Source organism: Coptis chinensis, chromosome 4 (assembly GCF_015680905.1).
Source record: "Coptis chinensis isolate HL-2020 chromosome 4, ASM1568090v1, whole genome shotgun sequence".
NCBI classification, from domain to species: domain Eukaryota; kingdom Viridiplantae; phylum Streptophyta; class Magnoliopsida; order Ranunculales; family Ranunculaceae; genus Coptis; species Coptis chinensis.
This window is the reverse complement of record NC_141459.1, coordinates 26992195-27014739: the sequence shown is the minus strand read 5'-3', so window position 1 is coordinate 27014739 and position 22545 is coordinate 26992195. Positions and strand designations below refer to the sequence as shown.

The following is a 22545-nucleotide window of genomic DNA, read 5'->3' as shown; positions in this document are numbered from 1 at the left end:
CTGCCCAATATATCAATCAACAATAAACAAACTTGCAAACTAATAGTAAAACAACAGGCATAAGAGCTTCTAAAATCAGTTTATGTACGAGAACAGTCTCCATCTCTTACTCATTCAGTCAAACACCTTAAGCCACTAAAATACCGCCACGCTCGGCAGATCATTTACTCTTTACTTGTCAACTTATAATAATACACGAAAGGAAAAACTTTTCCAAAGAAGAGTGGGAAACTTTCACAAGAGACTCAACCAGAAAAGCATTGGAAGAGCTGGTCTCTTCTCCGACTTCAACAAATGGGTCAATGCGGAATGCTGAAAGGATCACCCTAGCACCACCCGAAAACCGTGGTTCAAAAAACGCTCAAGGTGGCTCCCATGGTTTTAAGCGGTTAGGTCTCTTTTTGGAAACGCTAAAAAATGCTTGAATTGATCTCCAACCTTTCCCTTTGGATACCTATCCCGATCTTTGATGTCATATTTAAGGTGAGTTCAAATTACGAGAATCGTGCAAAAATTTCAATTTCTTTGTGTAATTTGAGTTCATTGGTTGTTGTAGTGTACATGTACACACTCTCGATGGATATCTAAGTTGTTTCAACCCAAGTGACTATAACTCCGTGATATCTAGCCTCATCGAACAAATGAGTTTCCTTTTACACTAAAATCCCCAAATTTTGCAAAGAAAAATTGCAATTTCTTATTTTTTTTGTGAACCCTATCAACAACTACCAATGATATAAAGCAAAACAATTACTTTACACCAAAATTGAATTTAAATAGAGCAAAAAACAATATCCGATGCGAAATTTGGGAGAGTAGAATAAAATCACTACTATTCTAACGCTTTCTTGGTGGCGATGAGAGACCGATAGAAGTTGAAGAAGAACACTAGTGGACGATAGAAGTTGAAGAAAAAAGAGAGACCGAGAGAGTTTTGGAAGTTGAAAAGACTAAGTTTGAGTTGAAAAGACTAAGAGGCGGTTTTGGCCCTACTTTCTAATATTAATTTTTCGTGGGGTTTTGGTAGACCGACTTTGTCCACGGTATGCTTTTTTTGCAGACATTAGCCACCTTTTTGTTCACATCGTGGGGTATATGAACATCAAAATACAAATTAGGCGATATTGGTTTGTTCCGTGGTATATGACATACTATATACCACTGTTTTACGAGACTAGTGGCTTTTGCTTGTACCAAAATTAGAAAAGTTTTTCTTACCATGGCATATGCCTATTAGTCACTGTTATTAGAGAAACAGTGGTATATGCGCTTTGACCTACCGTGGCTAATGAGCATTTATGTAGTAGTGCAAGCACTTTTTCTCCCTCCATAACACGCCATTCTTCAGGCCCAATCATATGCACCAATCCTGAGTCAAATCGAACCTTGGGCAACAGACGTTTAGCAAATACTCCCCGAGACTTCTTTCCAGTTTGCTCAACAAAATCCACAATGGTACCAGTCGCACCTTTCATGAGGCCAACACCCACATCCATGTTCTTAATCAACATCACCCTAGCACCAATACCTAACTCCAACTTCTTAGGTGCGATCCCCCTACTGTGTTCCCACTTCCAAAGGTTCTTTGCCTTCTTTCCAGTATCCCTTGCTGTATACTTCAAAATTTTCCCATTCAAACTTCTTAACCTAGCATCATTCACTATCTTGACATCCCTATTCAACGGATAAAGACATGGCACAGTCACCGATGAATCCACCGGTTCTTTACAGCAATATTGTTGAAGAATTCTTAAATGTTCTTCATTCAATCTCCCTCTCCTTACCCCTTGAAGCAAATCGATCTATAAACTCCCGCTCCGATTGTCGAAATATTGGAGTAAGTTCAAGTTGCAAATAAAAAGTAGCATTCCAACATTTGGCATCAAAAGCAAATTCCCTATCAAAGGGGTATTGGTCGTCCATAATAGGTGGAAGTTGAAAAAAATCACCACTAACAATCAACTGAATACCACCCCAAGGTTTATGGACACGACCCTTCAAAGTTCTAGCAATGTAGTCAAGTTTATCAAAAAGATCACCACTTATCATACTTATATCATCAATAACTAAAGCTCTAACACTTTTCCATCTTTCAAAAGCATCAGAATTCCTAACAACCATTTCAAGTAAATCATGTTTATGACCAACCCCAAGTCCTATACCAGCAAATGAATGTAAAGTTTGTCCATATAAAGCGCAAGCAGCAATACCAGTTGATGCAGTAACAAACACTTCACCAGGTTTGTATACATCATTCTTTAAAATGTCTATAGCTATTGAAACCAAGAAAGTTTTACCTGTTCCTGCTGACCCAGTGATGAAAACTGACTTTTTATTTGATATTGCATTCAGTGCTTCTTGTTGTTGGCTTGTTAAGTGTTGTGTGTAACCTGTGGTGTTCTTATTGGTGCAGTAGGTTCGAAACAATGAGGTGGTGGGTTTGAAGTGAAGGAAAGTAAAGATTTTTGAAGCATGTCTTAGCATTTTGACTTTTGAGGATTAAACTCACTTCATTCCTAGCTTCTTGCCACTCACTTTCTGTTTGCTTTTACAGTTTACCAACCGAATAAACTGTGGCCGTGGGTAGTTATAAGGCTTTCTTGGCTCATGTGCCACTCGGGCGGTGGGCTTGTGGGCCATATTGACATCCTTAAGTGGTCGCCTCAAGTAGCCGAAAGTTTGTACATCAAGTTGAAGAGCACGTTTTGGTAAGTGAGATTGTAATTGTACATAAAGTTGAACATCTTATACGTAGGCCTGATGTGCAATTTATTATGATATTCAATATCGGTCATCTCGGTGATCGCCCGTACCATTTGTAAACCAATTATTTTTTTTTAATGATTTTTAAAATTTTCTCACCAATCCTATTTAATCACCGAATTTACCGATTAATCGACCGAAATGACCAATTTCTCGCTAAACAGAGAAAAAAAATATTGGTTCTCCACCCATAAAAAATTAAAAATATATAAAATTAACGAATTGGATTCTTAAACCGTATTAATAATAATTGTAAATGAGGGTTTTAGTTTTCCTTTACATACAAGATTAGGAGGAGAAGGGGTTGAATATTGGAAAGACCGAGTTCGTTGTTGAGCGAACTGCCTACGTATCTATCTCTCGATTCTGGGGGGAGAGAAGAATCAGGTCTGACGTAGTTCATGTAGGGGGTATTTATAATTGTTGAGCATGTAGATTTGTGCAACACGTATACCGACGGGTACAGATATGTGGTTGAGATTAGGGATGCGTGTAGGGTTGGTGTTGGTAGGAATCCCGTAATGATAGGGAGTGGTTGCAATGGTTCGTATATTGCGGTGATGGGATGTGTAAGCATATATCTGGTAATGATTGCATCTGGACAAGGGATGATGTCATGAGATGAAGCGTTCTGCGTGAGCTCGTCCGTTGGACCTGTGTCACCCTGGAGCGAGCTCGTAGGACGAACATCTTAGATTGGGCGATGGTGTCGTTGCTTGTAGTATGAGCCGAAGTAAATCACCTATATGAGGTGAGTCGCTTATGAAGCGAGCTCGGAGGACGAGGACATGAGGTCGGTGTGATATTTCTATTTACGCTGGACACGTGTATAATATACATTGGTTGTGTATATTAGTCCCTCACACAGCCCCCTCTCATTAGGTCGTTCCAATTCTGTGAGGCGACCTGATGAGAGAGTAATTCCACACGTGGGAAGCACGTGGAATATTGACTGAAGATGCAAGTTGAAGATGCAAGTGATACTGGTTTGACAAGTACTGAATTGATCCTAGAAGTGTAGGCTCTCAATTAGTAAGAAAGTTGTAGCTCGAGGGAGCCTTGGAGCTTGAGTGAGTCGGATGCTTTAGTAAGCGTTCTGCACTGAGCTTATCTTAGAAGCATAGGTCCTCAACTAGTGAGAAGTGGTGGGCTATGTAGCCCTTGAGCTCAAGTGAGTGTGTTAGCTTAGGAAAACGTGTTGCTCGCGAAGAGCGTTCTCGCTGAGTTGAGCCTAGAGTTGTAGGTCGTCAACTAGTAAGAACTGTAGAGGCTAAGAAGCCTAGGAGCTTGAGTGAGCGTGGTAGCTTAAGAAAGCATGTTGCTCATGGAGAGCGTTTTCGCTGAGTTGAGCCTAGAGTTATAGGTCGTCAACTAGTAAGAACTATAGAGGCTGAGAAGCCTATGAACTCAAGTGAGTGTGGTAGCTTAAGAAAGCGTGTTGCTCGCAGAGAGCGTTCTCGCTGAGTTGAGCCTAGAGGTGTAGGTCGTCAACTAGTAAGAACTATAGAGGCTAAGAAGCCTATGAGCTCGAGTGAGCGTGGTAGCTTAAGAAAGCGTGTTGCTTGCTGAGAGCGTGTTAGCTTAAGGTTTGGGTGCTCATTGAGGGGCGTGTTAGCTTAAGAAAGCTTGGTGCTTGCTGGGAGCGTGTTAGCTTAAGAAAGCTTGGTGCTCGCAAAGAGCGTGTTAGCTTAAGAAAGATGGGTGCTCGCTGGGAGCGTGTTAGCTTAAGAAAGCTTGGTGCTCGCGGAGAGCGTGTTAACTTAAGAAAACTTGGTGCTCGCTGGGAGCATGTTGGCTTATGGCGTGTTGCTCCGCGAGGCGTAGTAGCTTAAGAAAGCTTGTTGCTCACTAGGAGTGTATTGGCTTATGGCGTGTTGCTCACGAGAGCGTAGTAGCTTAAGAAAGCTTGTTTTCACACTAAGCGGCGTTGGCTTATGGCGTTTTGCTCGCGGAGGCGTAGTAGCTTAAGAAAGCGTATTGCTCACTAAAGCGCATTGGCTTATGGCGTGTTGCTCCACGGAGGCGTAGTAGCTTAAGCGTATTGCTCACTGAGAGCGCGTTGGTTTATGAAAGCGTGTTGCTCACGGAGAGCGTAGTAGCTTAAGAAAGTGTATTGCTCACTAAGAGCGCATTGGCTTATGAAAGCGTGTTGCTCACGGAGAGCATAGTAGCTTAAGAAAGCGTATTGCTCACTGAGAACGTGTTGTTCACGTATGTTGGTGGCTCTTTCAGTGCGAGTTCCATGTCTGTTGATGAACTTGAACGGAGTGGGTTGCAATACTATGCATAAGTAAATTATACTAAATTGTGCAGTAAAATAAAACATAGATTACAAAATGTTAGACTTTTATTAATAAATTTTTTTTAACAAATAAGTGTTCCAAGGACGTGGTAATGGTTTCTCCTCTTGGGTCTTGATCCAGTACGCTCCATTGTCGACGATGCATTCTACTATGTATGGACCTTCCCGTGTTGGTGCTAGCTTAGCATCATTTGGTGTCTTTTTCAGAACTAGGTCACTAGGTTGAAATGATCAAGGATTGACTTGCTTGTTATAGGATTTCTTTAGAGTCTAATGGTAAGATGTCACTCTGATGGCTGCTAGGTCACGCCGTTCTTCTAGTAAGTCGACCTCTCGAGCTAGGATGGAGTCATTTTGCCCAGATTCGACGAGCTCTGATCGGGTCGTGGTGACTGTCAGTTTGGTAGGAATAATGACTTCTATGCCATAACATAATGTAAATGATGACTTGTCTGTGCTAGAACGAGCTATAGTTCGGTGAGCCCATAGAATGTTCTCTAGTTGATTTGGCCATTGGCTCTTGTTCTTTTCAATCTTTTTCTTCAAATTTTCCAAGATTGCTTTGTTGTTGGCTTCTGCTTGGCCATTTTTTTGGGCATACTGGAGAGTGGAAAATGCATGAACAATCTTCCACTTGGCCAAAAACTCCTTGACTGTTTTCCCCTTGAACTGGAAACCATTGTCCATCACCAGTGTGTGTGGTAAACCAAATCTGGTGATGATGTGTGTCCAGATGAAGTTTCTGACATGTGATTCCTTGACATGAGCTAAAGGAATTGCTTCGACCCACTTAATGAAGTAGTCAATTGCGGCCAAGACGAACCAAAAGCTAGTGCTTTTTTGTGGGATGAATGGTCCCATGATATCTAAGCCCCACATGTGAAATGGCTAAGGGCTGGCAATATTGATTAGCTTGCGGGCTGGCTGAATGATATTGTGGCCAAAAGTTTGGCATTTGATGCACTTAAGCACGTACTTTTTGGTATCAATCTGCATTCGTGGCCAGAAGTACCCCTGGGAGATCGCTTTGTGGGCCAGGGAACGACCTCCAGCATGGTTCCCGCATTCGCCCTCATGAATTTCTGCAAAAATCAACTGACCTTGTTTTGGGCTTATGCACCTCAAGTGAGGGCCGCCAGCAGATTTTCTGAATAACTTGTTATTGATTAGGCAGTAACGACGTGCCTGATATTGAACTTGTCTGGCTTTGGTATGTTCTTCTGGGATTGTACCGTGTTGGATGTACTCTATGATGGGCTGCATCTATGTTTGACTCATCTGACTGTTAGAGAGTAGGCATAGGTCGTTGGTTTCCAAGATGTGTTCGGTTTGGAAAGTAGGTCGGTCAATTACTTCGATGAGTATTTGTCTAGGGACACAGTTTGGTGTCTGGGTAGCCAGATAAGCTAAATTGTCTGCATGACGGTTCTTGTCACGCAAGAAGTGATGTATGGTGGCTTTCTTAAAAGAATGGAGTAAATGATAAACAACTTGAAGGTATTTAGAAAGGTTACCTTCATGAGTAGTATACTCTTTAGCAATTTGGCGAACAACCAGTTGCGAGTCACTAAAGACTTGAAGTTTTTGTACATTTGTATGGCGCCATTCTCAGGCCCCATGATTAGTGTCTCATTACTCTCCGCCTCATTGTTGGAGGTCGCGAAAATCGATGTGAACTGATTTCTCCATCATAGCTCCATCTGGGGACACTAAGAAGACTCCGATTCTGCTCCCTCCAGGGTTGCTAGAACCATCAACAAAGAGAGACTAGATGGACTTGTCATACTTTTTCACGGATGGGATATCTGTTTCTGGTTCCCAATTCAGGTCATCGACAGGAAAATCTGCAATGACCTGTCCCTTCTGAGAAGTACATGGGACGAACTCGATGTGATGTTCTCCAAGCTTTTCTGCCCATACTTCCATGTGAGTTGTTTTGTTTTCCTTAAGAAGGATCTTCTTTAACGGGAGGTCGGTGAGTACTTTGATGGGATGGGCTTGAAAATAAGGCCTGAACTTCCTTGCATAATATAACAATGCGAGTACTGCTCTTTCAATGTAAGAGTAGTTCTTTTCAGCTGGTGTTAATGTTTTACTTGTGAAGTAGATCGGTTTCTCTGAGTTGTTGTCCTCTTTGAAGAGAACCGAACTGATAGCAAAGTCCGACACAGCTAGGTAGAGCCCCAACGTTTCCCCATCTGTTGGTTTTGCTAGGATGGGTGGTATCGTCAGGTATTCTTTGAGGGTGGAGAATGCTTGGTGGCACCGGGTCGCTTCCATGAGAAGCGTTCGCTTTTTTTAAGAAGTTGCATAAACGGTCGGCATTTGTCTGACTCCCTTGATATGAATCGGTTGAGTGTTGTAACCATTCCTGATAGCTTCTGAATTTGCTTCTTTGTCTTTGGATCGGGCATGTCTAAGAACGCTCGTATCTGGTTTGGGTTAGCCTCGATCCTTCGTTGTGATACCTGATACCCTAGAAACTTTCTAGAGGACGCTCCAAAAAGATATTTTTCGAGATTCAGCTTCATCTTAGTTCGGCGTAATCTGGAGAATGCTTGCTCGAGGTGAGTGAGGTGGTCACCTGCTTTCTTACTCTTGACTACCATGTCATCGATATAGACTTCCATGGTATCGCCTAACATGTCCTGGAACATGTCAGTGACAAGCCGTTGATAGGTCGCTCCAGCATTTTTGAGGCCAAACGGGAGGACGTTGTAGCAGTAGATTCCCTGTTCAGTGATGAACGACGTTTTCTCTTGATCTTCTTCAGTGAGTGGGATCTGGCTGTATCCACTGTATGCATCCATAAATGACAGGAGCTGGTGGTCACAGGTCTGGTCCACAAGTCGGTTGATTCTAGGTAAAGGAAAGCTATCTTTAGGTGTTTCTTGGTTGACATTGGTGAAGTCAATGCAAAGGCGAACTGTGCCATTTTTCTTTGGAATTGCTACTATGTTAGCGACCTAGTCTGGATAATCAACCTTCTGGATGAAACTGACTTGCTTGAGTTTGTCGACCTCATCATTGATTGCTTTTTGAAATCTCAGGGATAATCTCCGAGGTCGTTGTCGAACTGGCCTAGCATTAGGGTTGACATTTAATCTATGACATGCGACACTAGGATCTATACTAGGCACATCGATATATGACCAAGCGAAAACATTTTTATTCATTGTTAAAAAGTTTACAAGCTGGGCATTGAGTGTAGGGTCAAGGTTAGCCCCTACATAGACGAACTTGGGATCGTCTTCTGTTCCTAAGTTCACTCGCTCCTTTTCTACTGTCTGAACTCCTACTTTTGACGATGATGCGTCTTCAGGGGAATTGATCTCTGATGGTGCTTTCTTGATCTGAGGAATGGAGGTCTTGGCAGCAGGAGCTAGAGCGACCTCTATGGTTACGACAATAGGGGCTGATGCGACCTCTGTGGTCATGATAACAGGGGATGGAGTGATCTCTAGAATTTGTATCGGTTGACTAACAAATGTTGGGGCGACCTCTGGGGTCCTGACTGGTGGAGTAACTGATGCTGGAGCGACCTCTGGGGTGGGGTCCTGACTGGTGGATGCACAGGGAGTTTGGCAACCTCTGGGGTCCTGACAGACGAATGAACTTTTCTGCTAGAGCCCCTAATGTTCTGCTTTAGTGCTTTGGATCTGACCTCAACTATTAAATCTTTTGCCATCGTGTAGCTAGTGGGCTCATTCCTAGTGCTGATAGGTGGGTCAGCGGACTTGTTCGCTAAGAGAATCTGATTACAATATAAGTCTCGGTGATTGTTTGTGAAGCTCCATCATACCCCAGGGAAATTTTGGGAAAGGAGAGCACAGTGCGGTGTGGATCGATATAGCTTGCATTTGGTGGATCCAACGCCGTCCTAGAATGACATTATAGGGCGATTGGATGTCTAAAATGCTAAAATGCGTATTGAAGGTCGACTTTGTCCTCCCTAGATCCCACAGAGACTGGGAGTATGATGTCACCAATTAGGTCGGCTCTGGAGCCATTGAACCCGTAAAGAGGAGCTATCGGGTCTATGAAGACCAACTTGGGTAGGTTCATTTCCTGAATGGTATGGTAGAACAAAATGTCGCACGAACTACCAGGATCTATCAAGATACGCTTGACTGTCCAGTCGCTGATTTTGACATGGACAACTAGTGCATCGTTGTGAGGGAGGCAAACTTTGTTGAGGTTGATCTCTGTGAAAGTTATATCACCTGAACTGTGACCTGAACTGTGCGGGGCAGGTGCGGCATGTACAGAGAACTAGTAGACTTCTTGGAGAGCGCCTACGCGCCTTCTTTTTCCTCTGGAGGATGCAACATAATCATCCAGGAATGTGATCATATGTATGGTTCTGTCATTATCTCAGTCCGATGAATGCTGACGGCGTTCATGGTGAGAACGGTCTTTGGGGCGTCCTCTGCTACGAGAGCGAGCTTGGACGCTGTGACGATTATGGCGAGGTGGAGATCTACTTCGTTCCTTGCGAGCCATGAGCTTATGGCGCAGATCACCATCAGCGATGTTGGTGTATTGCTTGATATGTCCTGATTCGATGAGGTCTTGGAGGTAATGCTTGAGCCCTTAGCATGCATCGGTCTCATGACATTTTGCTCGGTGGAAGGCACAATAAGGATTGCCAGGTCGGTCGTCTGGTTGGCGTACATCAGGTCGGTAATATGAAGCTCGTTTGATCTTGTCCAGTATGTAGCTAGGAGATCGGGTGAGTACTACAAACTTGCAATTGTTGTTTGTTTTGTTCCCAGACTTCTGTCCTTGTTGTCTGGCTCGCTTTTTGGACGGTAGGGCATCATCATATATTCTTTGCTACCTCTTGTTCTTCTAAGAGGCCTTGACGGCGAGGCCCTCTTGTAACTTGATGTATTTGTCAACGTGAGCGTATAGCTCGGACAACGTCTCTAGACGTTCTTTCATCAGTGATCTGGAGAGCACCGTGTTACGCACACGACAGGCGTTGGAGAAGGCCAATGTGGCGAAAGATTCTTTGAGACCGCTCTCCATGCCTAATAGTTCGGTTTTGAACCGACCTAGGAATTCGCTAATGGTTTCATCTTCGCATACTGAGAGTTAGAAAAGTGAGTCGAGATCAGCTTTCTTACACCTATTATGGACGTACTGACTAGCGAACAGATCAGTGAGTTGCTCGAAGTTCTTTATCGAGTCTGGCTCGAGTGAAAAGAACCAGTCGAGCGCGCCATCTTTTAGACTGGCTGGAAACAAACGACAATAGAGATGATTGAACTCTTGAGCACTATAGAGTGCGAGGCTCTGAATGTAGCGAGCTACGTGTTGACCTGGACACGTGCAGCCATCGTACATTGCAAAAGTGAGCTGAACAAAATATGGAGGTGAGGATTTGCTAAGTACCTCACCTGTGAAAGGGGATGCACGGTACGTTTTTAACATCTTCTGAACGATCTGGGAAGCGTCCTTCTTGACTGCGCTCTGATCTATTCTTTGTAAAAGCTCGTTGATTTGTTGAATGACTTCGTTGATGATGTCCTCCCCTATGGCACCTAGTGCATTTTGCGTGTCCACTTGTGCACGCAAAGTAACATTCTCCTGCCTGAGCAGGGTAATGTGCTCGTTTATTGTACCTAACTGACCTGCCAAACTCTGGATTTGAGCTTCGAGGCTTGCCATGCTTTGTGGGCTTGATGATTTAATTTATTGGTTTTGGGATTTGTGAAGTGGTTTCTCAAGAAATTGTCCCCACAGACGGTGCCAATGTAAAAGAGCGTTTTAGTCTTCCCTTACATACAAGATTAGGAGGAGAAGGGGGTTGAATATTGGAAAGACTGAGTTGTTGTTGTTTAACCGCCCTCATTATCTATCTCGATTCTGGGGGGAAAGAAGAATCAAGTTTGACGTAGTTCATGTATTTATAGTTGTTGAGCATGTAGATCTGCGCAACACGTGTACCGATGGGTACAGATATGTGGCTGAGATGGGATGCATGTAGGGTTGCTGTTGGTAGGAATCCCGTAATAATGGGGAGTGGTTGCAGTGGTTCATATATTGCAGTGATGGGATGTGTAAGCATATCTCTGGTAATGATTGCATATGGACAAGGGATGATGTCATGAGATGAAGCGTTCTACGTGAGCTCGTCCGTTCAACCTGTGTCACCCTGGAGCGAGCTCGTAAGACGAACATCTTAGATTGGGCGATGGTGTCGTTGCTTGTAGTATGAGCCGAAGTAGATCACCTATATGAGGTGAGTTGCTTATGAAGCGAGCTCGGAAGACGAGGACATGAGGTCGGTGTGGTATTTCTGTTTACACTGGACACGTGTATAATATACATTGGTTGTGTATATTAGTCCCTCACAATAATATAACCTAATCAACACACAAAGCTAAGAGTTTACTTATTTTCCCCTCCTTAACGAAAGTTAAATATACAAATTATTTTATTATCTCTCTAATATATATTATCGTTTCTCTCCATTTATTCCTTTAAATATTTAACTTAATTGTTGTGTTTGACATATCTGTAGTACTCCAAAATTAAATTAGTTAGTTGTGATTATAAGAATTTGATATTTTTTGTTGTATCTCGGATAACTATTTAGAAATATTTGGTATGATTATATTTTAAAAGTGTCAAATATATACATCCGATATAACTGATTAAATCATTGATTAATTGCATATCGCTCCTCAGCCGATTAGTTTCGAAACCCGATTTTAACTGCTTAGATTGAAACAGCAAGGAGCATAATAATTTACTATGTTTGTGTAGGAAGCGGAAGCAGAGAAATCACACTTTATGATGGGATTAAATCCACTGCTTAAATTCAAACATTTTCTTGATGAATAAGGTGCTTCTTGGTGTAGATCCTTGGCCAGTATTGATAATTGTACACAATTTTAAACAAAAAATTTGTCCAAGCAAATTCTATCAAATATAGACGGATATAGAAGTATTTCAGTGAAAAAAAAAAAAAAAAAAAAAAATTGTTGCGCTAGACCTCCAAATCCTTTGTATAATTTATTTAAGAAATTTAAAAAAATATATTTTTCTACCAAAAGAAAAACAAGTTATTTTCGACTTTTTGCACTCTATGTATCATGTGCTGTGGTAAATAGTTTAATCTAGCAAATCGTGTCTTTCTATTTGGTAATTTTTGACACATATTTCAATTCAGGCACATATAAGCTCTACAAACTTGATACCAAAGCTACTCCGATGCATTTCATCACACACCTGAAAACTAAAACCTCAAAATCAATCCAATGAAACCAATCATCCATCTCAAAATCCTCAAAAACCCTTCAAAGATCTTCACATTTCTTAAAAAAAAGTTTCTCCCACTGTAATCACATCAGTTAGAAGTTTCAGTAAGGGTGGAATTCGATCTAAACGAGCCGAGCTTTACCATGCTCAAGCTCAGCTCGTTAATTACATGAGCTTTCAATTGAGCTCTAGCTTGGCTCATATAGTTAAACGAGCGAGCTCGAGCCGAGCCCGAGTGGCTAGGTCATTTTACACTACAAATATATTATTTGCGTTAAACGAGCCGAGCTTCATCAAGCTCATTTGTTACACAAGCTTTAATTTGAGCTTGAGCTCGGCTCATATAGTTAAACAAACAAACTAGAGCCGAGCCCAAGCCGGTCGGTTCAAATTCCACCCTTAAGTTTCAATACCAAGACAAGCAAGAATTACTACTCAAAACCAGAAAACTTAACAAAAGAAAAAGAAAACATTATATTTGCAAGTTGAACTTACTAAAGTATTTCGAAAGTTTGATCCCTAATTTATAGATTTGCTTTAGGGGATAAGAAGAGGGGTAAAAGACGAACACCATCTTAAACAGTTATCTGGTCCATTTTATCCTGAAAAGATCGAGGCAGACCCAAAGGTTTTAAAGTACTATTACAATCAGTTTGTTAGCTGAGATTGGATAGGTTTCACTGCTCTTGTAAGCTTTAAGTTGAAATTTGTAATGCTGAATTCTTAGTAAGAAATCAATTATTTTGACGAGATATATATGATGAAGAACCTAAATTTGGCACGTGAGATAAGCGAGTCTTTCTTCTCAATGTTATCTGATTGGACATTGTCAGAAATGAAGTCTTCTTTCTATCTAACAAAATAGGGAAGTGTGGGGCCTAAAATGTCCCATCCAATGGTAGCTAATCATTCTCACCAAAATATGACTTGGCAGATCCAAGTGTTTGGAGTGGTCTCAGTGCAATTTTGTTAAGTGCAATCAATACCATGAGATCTATCCAAAAATCAGCCAAAAGTCAACAATTGTGGTGGGCTTATAAACCTGGTTGGGCCTTCAAATTTGACATAGTATCAGATTGATCGCCCAATTGATTTGGGCTTATGGATAATGGCCAATTGGGCTGGCCTTGCGCCAAAGGCGCGACAAGTTGTCGAGGTAGCACCCCAGACGCGCCGAGGTCTTCCGGGTTGTAGCACGGGCATACCCTAGTATCTAATAAAACAGAAAGGAGTGGGAGGACAGATTCCATGTCATAAGGTGAGACTTGGTCCACACACCCCCTAACTATAGCCACTAAAAAATCATAAATGGTGAATTAACAAGCTTTTATGGGGTGAGTTAAAATGTTTTTCTCACCTCACCCACCCTACACAAAAAGAGTCAACATTGGACAAAATTTTTAGGGGTTGAATTTTTAATGGGCTTGGAAACATGAGCATGGGCTCAATTAAAAAAAAAATGATAATAGAGGGGGTAGGCATCCAAAAATCAGCAATTGCGGCTGGGCTTATAAACTGTTGGGCCTCCAAATTTGACATGGTACTGCACAATTGGCTGACCCAATTGATGCTATTGGGTTTATGGATAATAGGCAATTGGGCTGGTCTTAATCGCGACGAAGTTGTTTTTACCGGAAAAATCATACTTTGCACCGAAAGCGTGACGAGTTGTTTCGTGCCGTGGCATGCATTTCGGCACGCATACGTCTTGCGCCGAAGGCGCGACGAGTTGTCGGGAATAGCGCAGCAGGCGCATTGAGGTCTCGCGGGCCGTGGGCACGGACATATCCTAGTAATTAATGTGATGAACCCTATCACCTCTGACAATTGATATGAATGGATGCAGTTAATTGGTGAAGATTGGTTCACAATAGAAAGTCTCCAAGAAACCTTTTTTAAGCAAAGATGACCAAGCGGAAATTGCAATATTGGTACGGCCATCCTCCGATCAATATATTCTTTGGCTTATTATGTCTTTAAATGCTAGTACAATTGCATCTACAATTTTATTTTGTTTTCTTCTGTTTACTGTAATATTCTATGAACGACATGAGTTTGTTGCCCCAACCTTGCCTTATAAAAAAGAATGTAGGAATTGGTATAGATATGTTGTTTTCTAGGAAGTCAAATGCTAGCACAGGCATTTGATTAGGCCCATCTCCTAGGCTCTAGCCTCACTCTTAAGGCATACGCATAGAGGTGCATAGCCTAATGCATAGTTCTGCCCATAGTTCGGAATTTCGGAATTCTCAGAATTCCAACAAATTCAAAAACTAAAATTTATTAAATTTCGACTCCTATTACATTCGGAATTTCGGATGATTTCGGAATTTCAGATATTTCAACTCTATATTTGGAATTCCGGTTTTTTGAAAAACCAAAATTTCAAGCAGAATTCCAAAGTTTCGTTCGGAATCACGAACTATGGTTCTGCCTATTGCCACATAGGCTTGCATGTAGCCCGGCCTAAACTAAAAGATCATATTTTTAGGTTTTTAATTTATCTTTTGACTCGGTAATAGCCTTTGGCCGTGAACTTTAACTATATCGATCACTACATACCCTTAGACTCTTATTTTATTTACGCCCCCGCCCAATGCCCACATTGTCTATATATATCATCTTTTGCACTTCAATCTAGAATATCAATACTCAAAAGAGTCAAACCGAGATTTGGCAAATACTGCAGTTTCAAAGTCTGAAATGCTACATTTTCATGCATGAGATATTGAGATTACATGTTTTTTTTTTTTTTTTTTTTCGATAATCTATATTGAGATTACATATAAACATCACCGGTGTTGCAAAAAAATCAAGCACCATCTAGCTTCCATTTCGAAGATCATTTATAGACTATACATCAATATATACATGCTTTGAGCAAAGAGAATGAAGTACCCAATTCAGAGTTCTAACCACATTCTTTATTCAGAATATCTGTAGAAGAGTAACCTGGAAAGCCTGTGTAACCTTTCATTTTCATCTTTTGTTATTTTCCTTTGTTTTGTACATCCCATTGTAACTTTTCTCCTCATTTTAATAGAAAAACTTGCTCACTTAGAAAAAAAGATATTGTCGTTTTTCTAACAAACTACACACTCGAGTTTTGTACCTAGTCCTTGGTGTTTGTTTCGGGACTTCAATTCCATATCGAGTCTGGATGAGAAGATAAGTGGTAGAAGTAGACTCACTAAAAGCGTACATGAGTTTAATAGTTTTATTAATGAGTTGGGGCTAGTGGATTTGGGGTTTAAAGGCCCCAAGTACACCTGGAGCAATAACTGAAGGCCTAATGACCATATTCGAAAGGCTATCGACAGAGCCTTGGCCACTTTGATTGGTTTGCATCCTTTCCTAATGCTCAAATTAGAACATGGGACAATGCTACTTTTGATCATATTTCTTTGTTCATTAATGATAAGAAAGTTGAAAAAGCTGCCTATACCTTTTAAGTTTTTTTTTCCCAAATAAGCTAGGGTTAGGCAGACCCCTACCTGCATTAAATTAACTTTTCCTTACATATATATTACCACTCGCATCCTCTTTTACAATTTCCTGCATAGGAAAATCTAATGGATGTGCAAAGTGAACCGTAGAAAATTCACCATTTCCATGCAAACTAGCAAAATAATCCGCTACCCTATTCACTTCACGAAAAACTTCACCTTTTAAGTTCTTTGATATGTGGTTGAAACATGAAACTTGTATGGAGGTTATTGAAAAAGCTTGGAATTCGATTTCCAATGATTTACCAGATAGCAATTTCATCAATAAGTTGGAAAAGACTAAAAAAGATCTGGCTATGTGGAATAAGTACGTGTTTGGTAATATCTTTACCAACATCAAAACCACACAAGCTAAGCTTGATTCTGTGTTGGCTAAACCTTTCAGCATTGTTAATTACAACAAAGCAAAAGGGCTCAAGGATGAGTTGCTTGATTGGTATAACAAAGAAGAGGATTTCTGGAAGCAGAAATCCTCTAACTCTTGGCTTAAAGATGGTGCCAGAAACACTAAGTTTTTTCATCTCTCCACTATATACAGGAGAAGAAAGAATACCATAGAAAAGATTAGAAATAATGAAGGAGATTGGAAGGAGGGTAGAACTGAGGTGGGGCTCTCCTTAAATCAGTACTTTAAGGGGATCTTTACTTCTGACTACCCTGAGAGAAATGAACAAATCTTAAATTTGTTTCAACCTTGTGTGACTGCTAGAGAAAATGAGGTCATCACTGCTATCCCTACTAGTGAGGATATCTGCGCAGTGGTGAAAAAGATGGGGGGATACAAGTCCCCAGGCCCTGATGGGTTCCAAGGCATCTTTTATCAAAAATGCTGGAACATCATTGTGCCTGCTGTGATTGCCTTTGTTAAGGATTTCTTTCACCAAGGGGGTGCTCAATCCTGGTCTGAATGAAACTCATATTACTCTGATTCCTAAGATAGCTAATCCAGATCATGCCTCAAAGTTTAGACCCATTAGCTTGTGCAACTTTGGGTACAAGATTATTTCCAAGATTCTTGCCAATAGACTCAAAGGTCCGATTAATAAAATTGTCTCCCCATTCCAAGGGATTTTTTATTAAAGGCGTAAGTATTGGGGATAATGTGGGGCTAGCTTGTGAAGTTTTTTCATAATATGAAAAATATGAAATCTAAGAATGAGGGCTGGATTGCCCTTAAGCTGAATATAGCTAAGGCTTATGATAGGGTGGAATGGGTCTTTCTGGATAGCATCTTTGAAAAGTTGGGGTTCAATCAGAAGTGGAGACACATGATTCAACAATGTGTCTCTACTGTTTCCTTCCAAGTAATGTTAAATGGGTCTCCTATGGAAAAGTTTGTCCCTGAAAGAGGAGTGAGGCAAGGGGATCCCCTATCCCCCTACTTGTTCATTCTTGTCTCTGAGGCACTATCTAGGATGGTTGCAAAAGCTGAACAGGAAGAGGAGTTGCATGGCATAAAGATCAAAAGGCAATCTCCTGCTTTAACACACTTGCTTTATGCGGATGATCTCATTCTTTTTACAAAAGCAAATGTGGTAGAGTCAGGGAACCTTAAAAGGATTCTGGATGGTTATTGTGAGGCTTCTGGCCAAAAGATAAACTTTGAGAAATCTAGTGTGTTTTTTAGTAGAAATGTGTCTTATAGACAAAAATTCAGACTTAAAAGATTCTGGAAAGTTAGGAATTTTGCTCCTAAAGAAAAGTATCTTGGTGTTCCCATCATGCTATCAAGGAAAAAGTCTGAAGACTTTGATTACTTGGTGGACAAGATTCATAACAAGATTAAAGGATGGAGAGCTAAGGTTCTGTCCCAAGCTGGCAGGACAACTCTCATCCAAGCTGTGATTCAGTCTACCCCCTTATATGCCATGTCAACTTATGTGCTCCCTGTCTCAACTTGCACTAAGATTGATAAGGCATGTAGGGACTTCTGGTGGGCAGGCAAGGAACAAACTAAAAGTGTCCACACCATAGGGTGGGAGCACATATGCCAACCTAAAGATATTAGAGGGTTGGGTCTAAGAAAAGCTAGAGAAATGAATGTAGCCATGTTGGCTAACTTACCATGGAAAGCTGCTACGGATATTCAGTCTCTCTGGACTAGAACTTTGTTTAGCATCTATGGTAAACATTGGATAGGGGATGTTAAAAAACCCCCATACAAAGCATCTTACTTTTGGAAAGGCATCCATAAGACTTTTAATGACATAAGTGGGGGTTTGATCTGGGCTATAGGCAATGGGAATTCTATTTCAGCCCTAAAAGATCCATGGCTGAAATGTAATGAAAAACCTATAACTCTGGAGGAGTTGGGGGTGCTTGCACTTACCTTGGAAAACTGTGTGGTCTTTGACTTGTTTCTGCCAGATAAGAGTGGGTGGGATGAGGCTAAACTTAGCCTTCATCTTAACCCCTTTATTAGCAGCAAGGTTCTAGAAGTCAAAGTCAGACCTGAGATGAATACTGCTGACAAAATGAATGGGAGAAAGACAAATATGGAAAAGTCACTATTAAATCAGCTTATAACTTTATTAAGCCAAAGGAGGAGGTGGGCCAAAGCTCTAGCTGTAATCCCCTCACCCTTAAGCATATCTGGAAGGCTCCTATCCCAGCATACATACAAATGTTTCTCTGGAAACTATACATGCAGATATTACTTATGGGAGATTTCCTAGCAGAAAGAAGATTAAAGGGGGACTTCTCCTGTCCTTTTTGTCTCAAAGAGCTAGAGTCAGCAGAACACTTGTTCTTTACATGTGAATGGGTAAGGACAGTGTGGTTTGGGTCATATGTTGGCATGAGAATGCACAACGAACAACAGATCTCCTTGAGAGAAAGAATTGATCTGATCTTGGCATGGTGCTGTAGTTCTGACATAGAGCTTAGGCTGGCTGGTACCCACATTGTTGTCTTGATTCAGCAGATTTGGCAAGCTAGGAATTACCTTAAATTTGAAAATAGGAAAGCTAATCTTGAAAGGCTGATCAGGGAGAGCAGAATTCTGGCAGAGAAATGCTATCTGGCGTTTAGAGAAGATTATCTCAACTCAAAACCTGTTTTAGATATAGTAGAGAATAATTTTGAGAATGTTTTTCCTCTTATGCCAAATGATAGTATAATCATTAGATTTGATGCTTCCTTTTACAGGCAGTATGGATGGGCTAGAGCTGGAGCTATTGTTGTAGACAGTGAGGGAGTCATAATAGGAGCAATTGTTCGAATGTTTAAAGCTTTGGAAGCGGCAGACGCTGAGTTGGAAGCAGCTGAAGTCGCAATGCTGCTGACAAAGCATCTTGGAAGACAGCATTTTGTGTTAGAAGGGGATAATCTTGAAGTGATTAGAATTTTACAGGGTAGCTCTTGTAGATGGAATTGGGAAGGGGTTAAGAATCATATTATATCCTTAGGGTCAGGTCTTAGGTCTTTTGCTTTTAGATGGATCAGTAGGGGCTTTAATGGGGATGCAGACTCGCTAGCTACTTGGTCATATCAACAGTTAGGGAGTTCTGATATTCTAAGGTGTATGTTAGTCTCAAACTGCTATCCTATGTCTGTGTGATATTTGCAATATATATATGGTAGTATGATTTGCATAAAAAAAAACACACACACACACACACTCGAGTTTTTAACTAACTAGCCCAGTTTTTAGCTAAGGGTATACTATGATGCATAGTACAAAATATCGCGAGATTTTGCGATAAATATCTATATTTCAACAAAAGATATATAAATATTATGATATGTTGAGATATATAAGACTACAAATATATACGATATTTTGACTATATTTGTGGTATTTAGTGATATTTTGGGATATTTGTTAATATTTTGTATCATGATATATCAAGAAATATCCGTAATATTCACGATATTTATCGATATTTTATATATATCCACGATATTTGTATATGAAACAATGTCAAATATCTCCAAAGAGAAAGATATATCCACGATACATATCTATAAATCAAGAATCGATATTTTGTCATATCCTGATATTTTGTACTATGCTATGATGTCTGTGATATATAGAAAGTTGAGCACTTGAGCAGAAACTAATTATTTTACAGAGATATAGTAGATTGGATTGATCTACAAGTTTATTCTTGTAACAAATTAATTTAATGTCTCTCTTTCCAATTTTCCATACTAAGCCAGTAGCTCATCATTTGACATTCTTAATCATATTGCACCATCTCTCATGGTAGGTCGATCCTCTGGTAAGTTTGATGTACAGGTCAGACCAATTTCCAGCATTGAAATGGAGCAAAGCTCATCATCTTCCTGCACAAGATTACCGTTTACAATATTCACGATTCGGTTACGCAGTTCAGTGGTTACCCATTTTTGCAAATCTAGTTCACCAGTGAACATCTCGTCGGTTGGTTTTTTCCCAGTAAACATCTCAAGCAAGAGTATTCCATAACTGTACACATCTCCTTTTTCAGAAACTACTCCAGCCATCCCGTATTCTGTATCAAAATCCATATTCATATCAACTCAATTGGTTGAAGTATTAGATGATTTTATTTGAAATCTTACGAAAGAAGAAGTGGATGGAACAATTTTTGTGAGTGAAACTACCTGGGGCTATGCAACCTATAGATCCTTTGAGTCCGAGGGTGCTGGTGAGGGGACTCTCTTCTGGATTTGTAAGAAGCATCCTTGCAAGTCCGAAATCAGCAACATGTGCAGTCATGGATTCATCTAGAAGAACATTACTTGGTTTGATATCACAATACACCAATGGAATTTCACAGTCATGATGCAGATACTCCAATGCAGTTGCGATATCTTTGGCTACCTCCAACTTGCGCTTTGTATTGAATTCCAACGTTGATCCATTAAGCCAGTTTTCTAAGCTCCCATTTGGCATGAAATGAAGCACTAATGCCTTGAAATTGGTACTTGAGCATGCACTCATTATTCGAACAAGGTTGCGATGCCTAACATGTCGAAGAGCTTCACACTCGGCAAAAAAGCTCTTTAAATCCCCATGCTGCTCCATGTTAAAGACTTCGACGGCTACATGAGTTCCATCTCTCAAAACTCCTTTGTAACCGCGCCCGAAGCTCCCTTCTCCAATTATGTTCCCTGCATCAAAATTCCCTGTGGCAATCCGGAGATCATGATATGTGTACAGTTTATGTGGTTCCCCAAATGAAACTACTTTGCTATTGACTTTATGCCTCTTCGACAATACAAGCATGGCAAAGCCCAAGAGAGCGCCAATAAAAACAAGCCCCACCAGTATGCCTATGATGACCTTCAGATTTGGTCCATCTGAGTTCTGTTTAATGACAATGCATTTGGGGAGCTGAAGTTCTGGTACCCCACCACAAAGATTTGGATTCCCTATTAAAGAAACGTTCCTTGTGCTTAGGAATACTCCTTGCTTTGGTACCTCTCCTTGAAGTTGGTTCATGGATAAATTTAAGCCTTGCAGAAACTCGAGGTATTGTAGAGAAGAAGGAATCCTACCTTATAGATAATTAAATGAGAGAGAAATGTACTCTATACCTTTTAACTCACCCATTGAATTTGGAATTGAACCATTGAAGGAATTTCTCGAGACGTCAAGAATTATCAGACTCGAACAGTCTCCTATTGAGTCAGGTATCTCTCCATATAGATTGTTCAAGGAGAAGTCCACTACTTGAACAGCGTTCAATTTCCCCATTTCTATAGGCACAGATCCAGTGAGTGAATTTGAGGACAAGTTCAACACATAGGAAAAGGTCGGTATGCTAAGAATCTCCTTGGGTATTGATCCATTAAGCATGTCGCCTGAGAGGACTAAGACTTGGAGTTGTTGAAGGTTTCCTAGACTTGCAGGGATGGTTCCTCTTAAGTTATTTTGATTCAACCGCAAATCGAACATCTGGGATAGATTCCCAAATGACTCTGGTATATGACCTGAGAGTCTATTATTGTCCAACATAAGTCTTTGCATGAATGGCATCTCACCAATTGAAGGTGGTATGTTATACAACACAAAATGTCATAGATAGCTTCCAAAAAACGCTATGAAATAAGAGGCATAACGTTTTGTCAAACGCTATCTATTAGCATACTATCCTTTAGATGATAGCGTTTTTCCAAAAAACGCAATTGTTCTATAGCATTTGTGCGTTTTTGCTATATTTATTAATAGCGTTGGAAGTGAACGCTAAGGATATTTAATAGCGGCTGTTCTTTAGCGCTATTGTATTTAATAGCGTTGTTTAGTGAAATGCTATCAATTTTAATTGCGTTTTAGTTCCCGCCATTCTTATTTCATTGCGTTAACATCCACCAATGCTATACTTTCAATTGCAATATTGTTATAAATGCCATCATTTAATTTTTTGTTATTTGGTTTTATTAAAATTTATTTATAATGCACATTAATAGATATTAATCATTTTGTTTCCATACTTTGAATATGTAAAAACACCATGAAAACTTACAAAGTTGTTGATATTGTACTAATCAAACATCTAAGTAACACAAAATATTGACAATGAGATATATAAGACATTACTTGTTTAATTACAAAAACAAGTTAACACCTTACTTCATTCATATATATAAATGTACATGTGTGCCAAAAAAAGAGAAACATGTCTTCCAAGACAACTGTATCTCCCAAACAAAATATACAAAAGTGCAAGTAGTTAAGTTTGCTCAATAATTTCTTTGAACAAGACAATTAAAAGTTAG

The 22545-nt window shown here is 40.4% G+C and overlaps 2 protein-coding genes across 2 annotated transcripts; one reads left to right on the top strand and one right to left on the bottom strand.

The window, feature by feature from the left end:
* The first annotated feature begins 16982 nt into the window (after positions 1 to 16982).
* Positions 16983 to 19399, top strand: LOC147502968 (uncharacterized). Its single transcript, XM_086604668.1, has 2 exons — positions 16983 to 18407; positions 18491 to 19399. The coding sequence occupies exons 1-2, from the start codon at positions 16983 to 16985 to the stop codon at positions 19397 to 19399; spliced, it is 2334 nt and encodes a 777-aa protein (XP_086460794.1).
* Positions 19400 to 20025: 626 nt separating this feature from the next.
* Positions 20026 to 21805, bottom strand: LOC147502967 (putative LRR receptor-like serine/threonine-protein kinase At3g47570). Its single transcript, XM_086604667.1, has 3 exons — positions 21364 to 21805; positions 20428 to 21252; positions 20026 to 20315 (listed from the first exon to the last, which is right to left on the bottom strand). The coding sequence occupies exons 1-3, from the start codon at positions 21803 to 21805 to the stop codon at positions 20026 to 20028; spliced, it is 1557 nt and encodes a 518-aa protein (XP_086460793.1).
* Positions 21806 to 22545: the final 740 nt, after the last annotated feature.

Coding starts and splice junctions, on each gene's coding strand:
- LOC147502968 (XM_086604668.1), top strand. CDS start 16,983: ATGAAATCTAAGAATGAGGGCTGGATTGCCCTTAAGCTGAATATAGCT. Junction 18,408..18,490: donor GGTGGGCCAAAGCTCTAGCT/GTAATCCCCTCA, acceptor CTATACATGCAG/ATATTACTTATGGGAGATTT.
- LOC147502967 (XM_086604667.1), bottom strand. CDS start 21,805: ATGCCATTCATGCAAAGACTTATGTTGGACAATAATAGACTCTCAGGT. Junction 21,253..21,363: donor TTCAATGGGTGAGTTAAAAG/GTATAGAGTACA, acceptor ACCAACTTCAAG/GAGAGGTACCAAAGCAAGGA. Junction 20,316..20,427: donor TATAGGTTGCATAGCCCCAG/GTAGTTTCACTC, acceptor ATTTTGATACAG/AATACGGGATGGCTGGAGTA.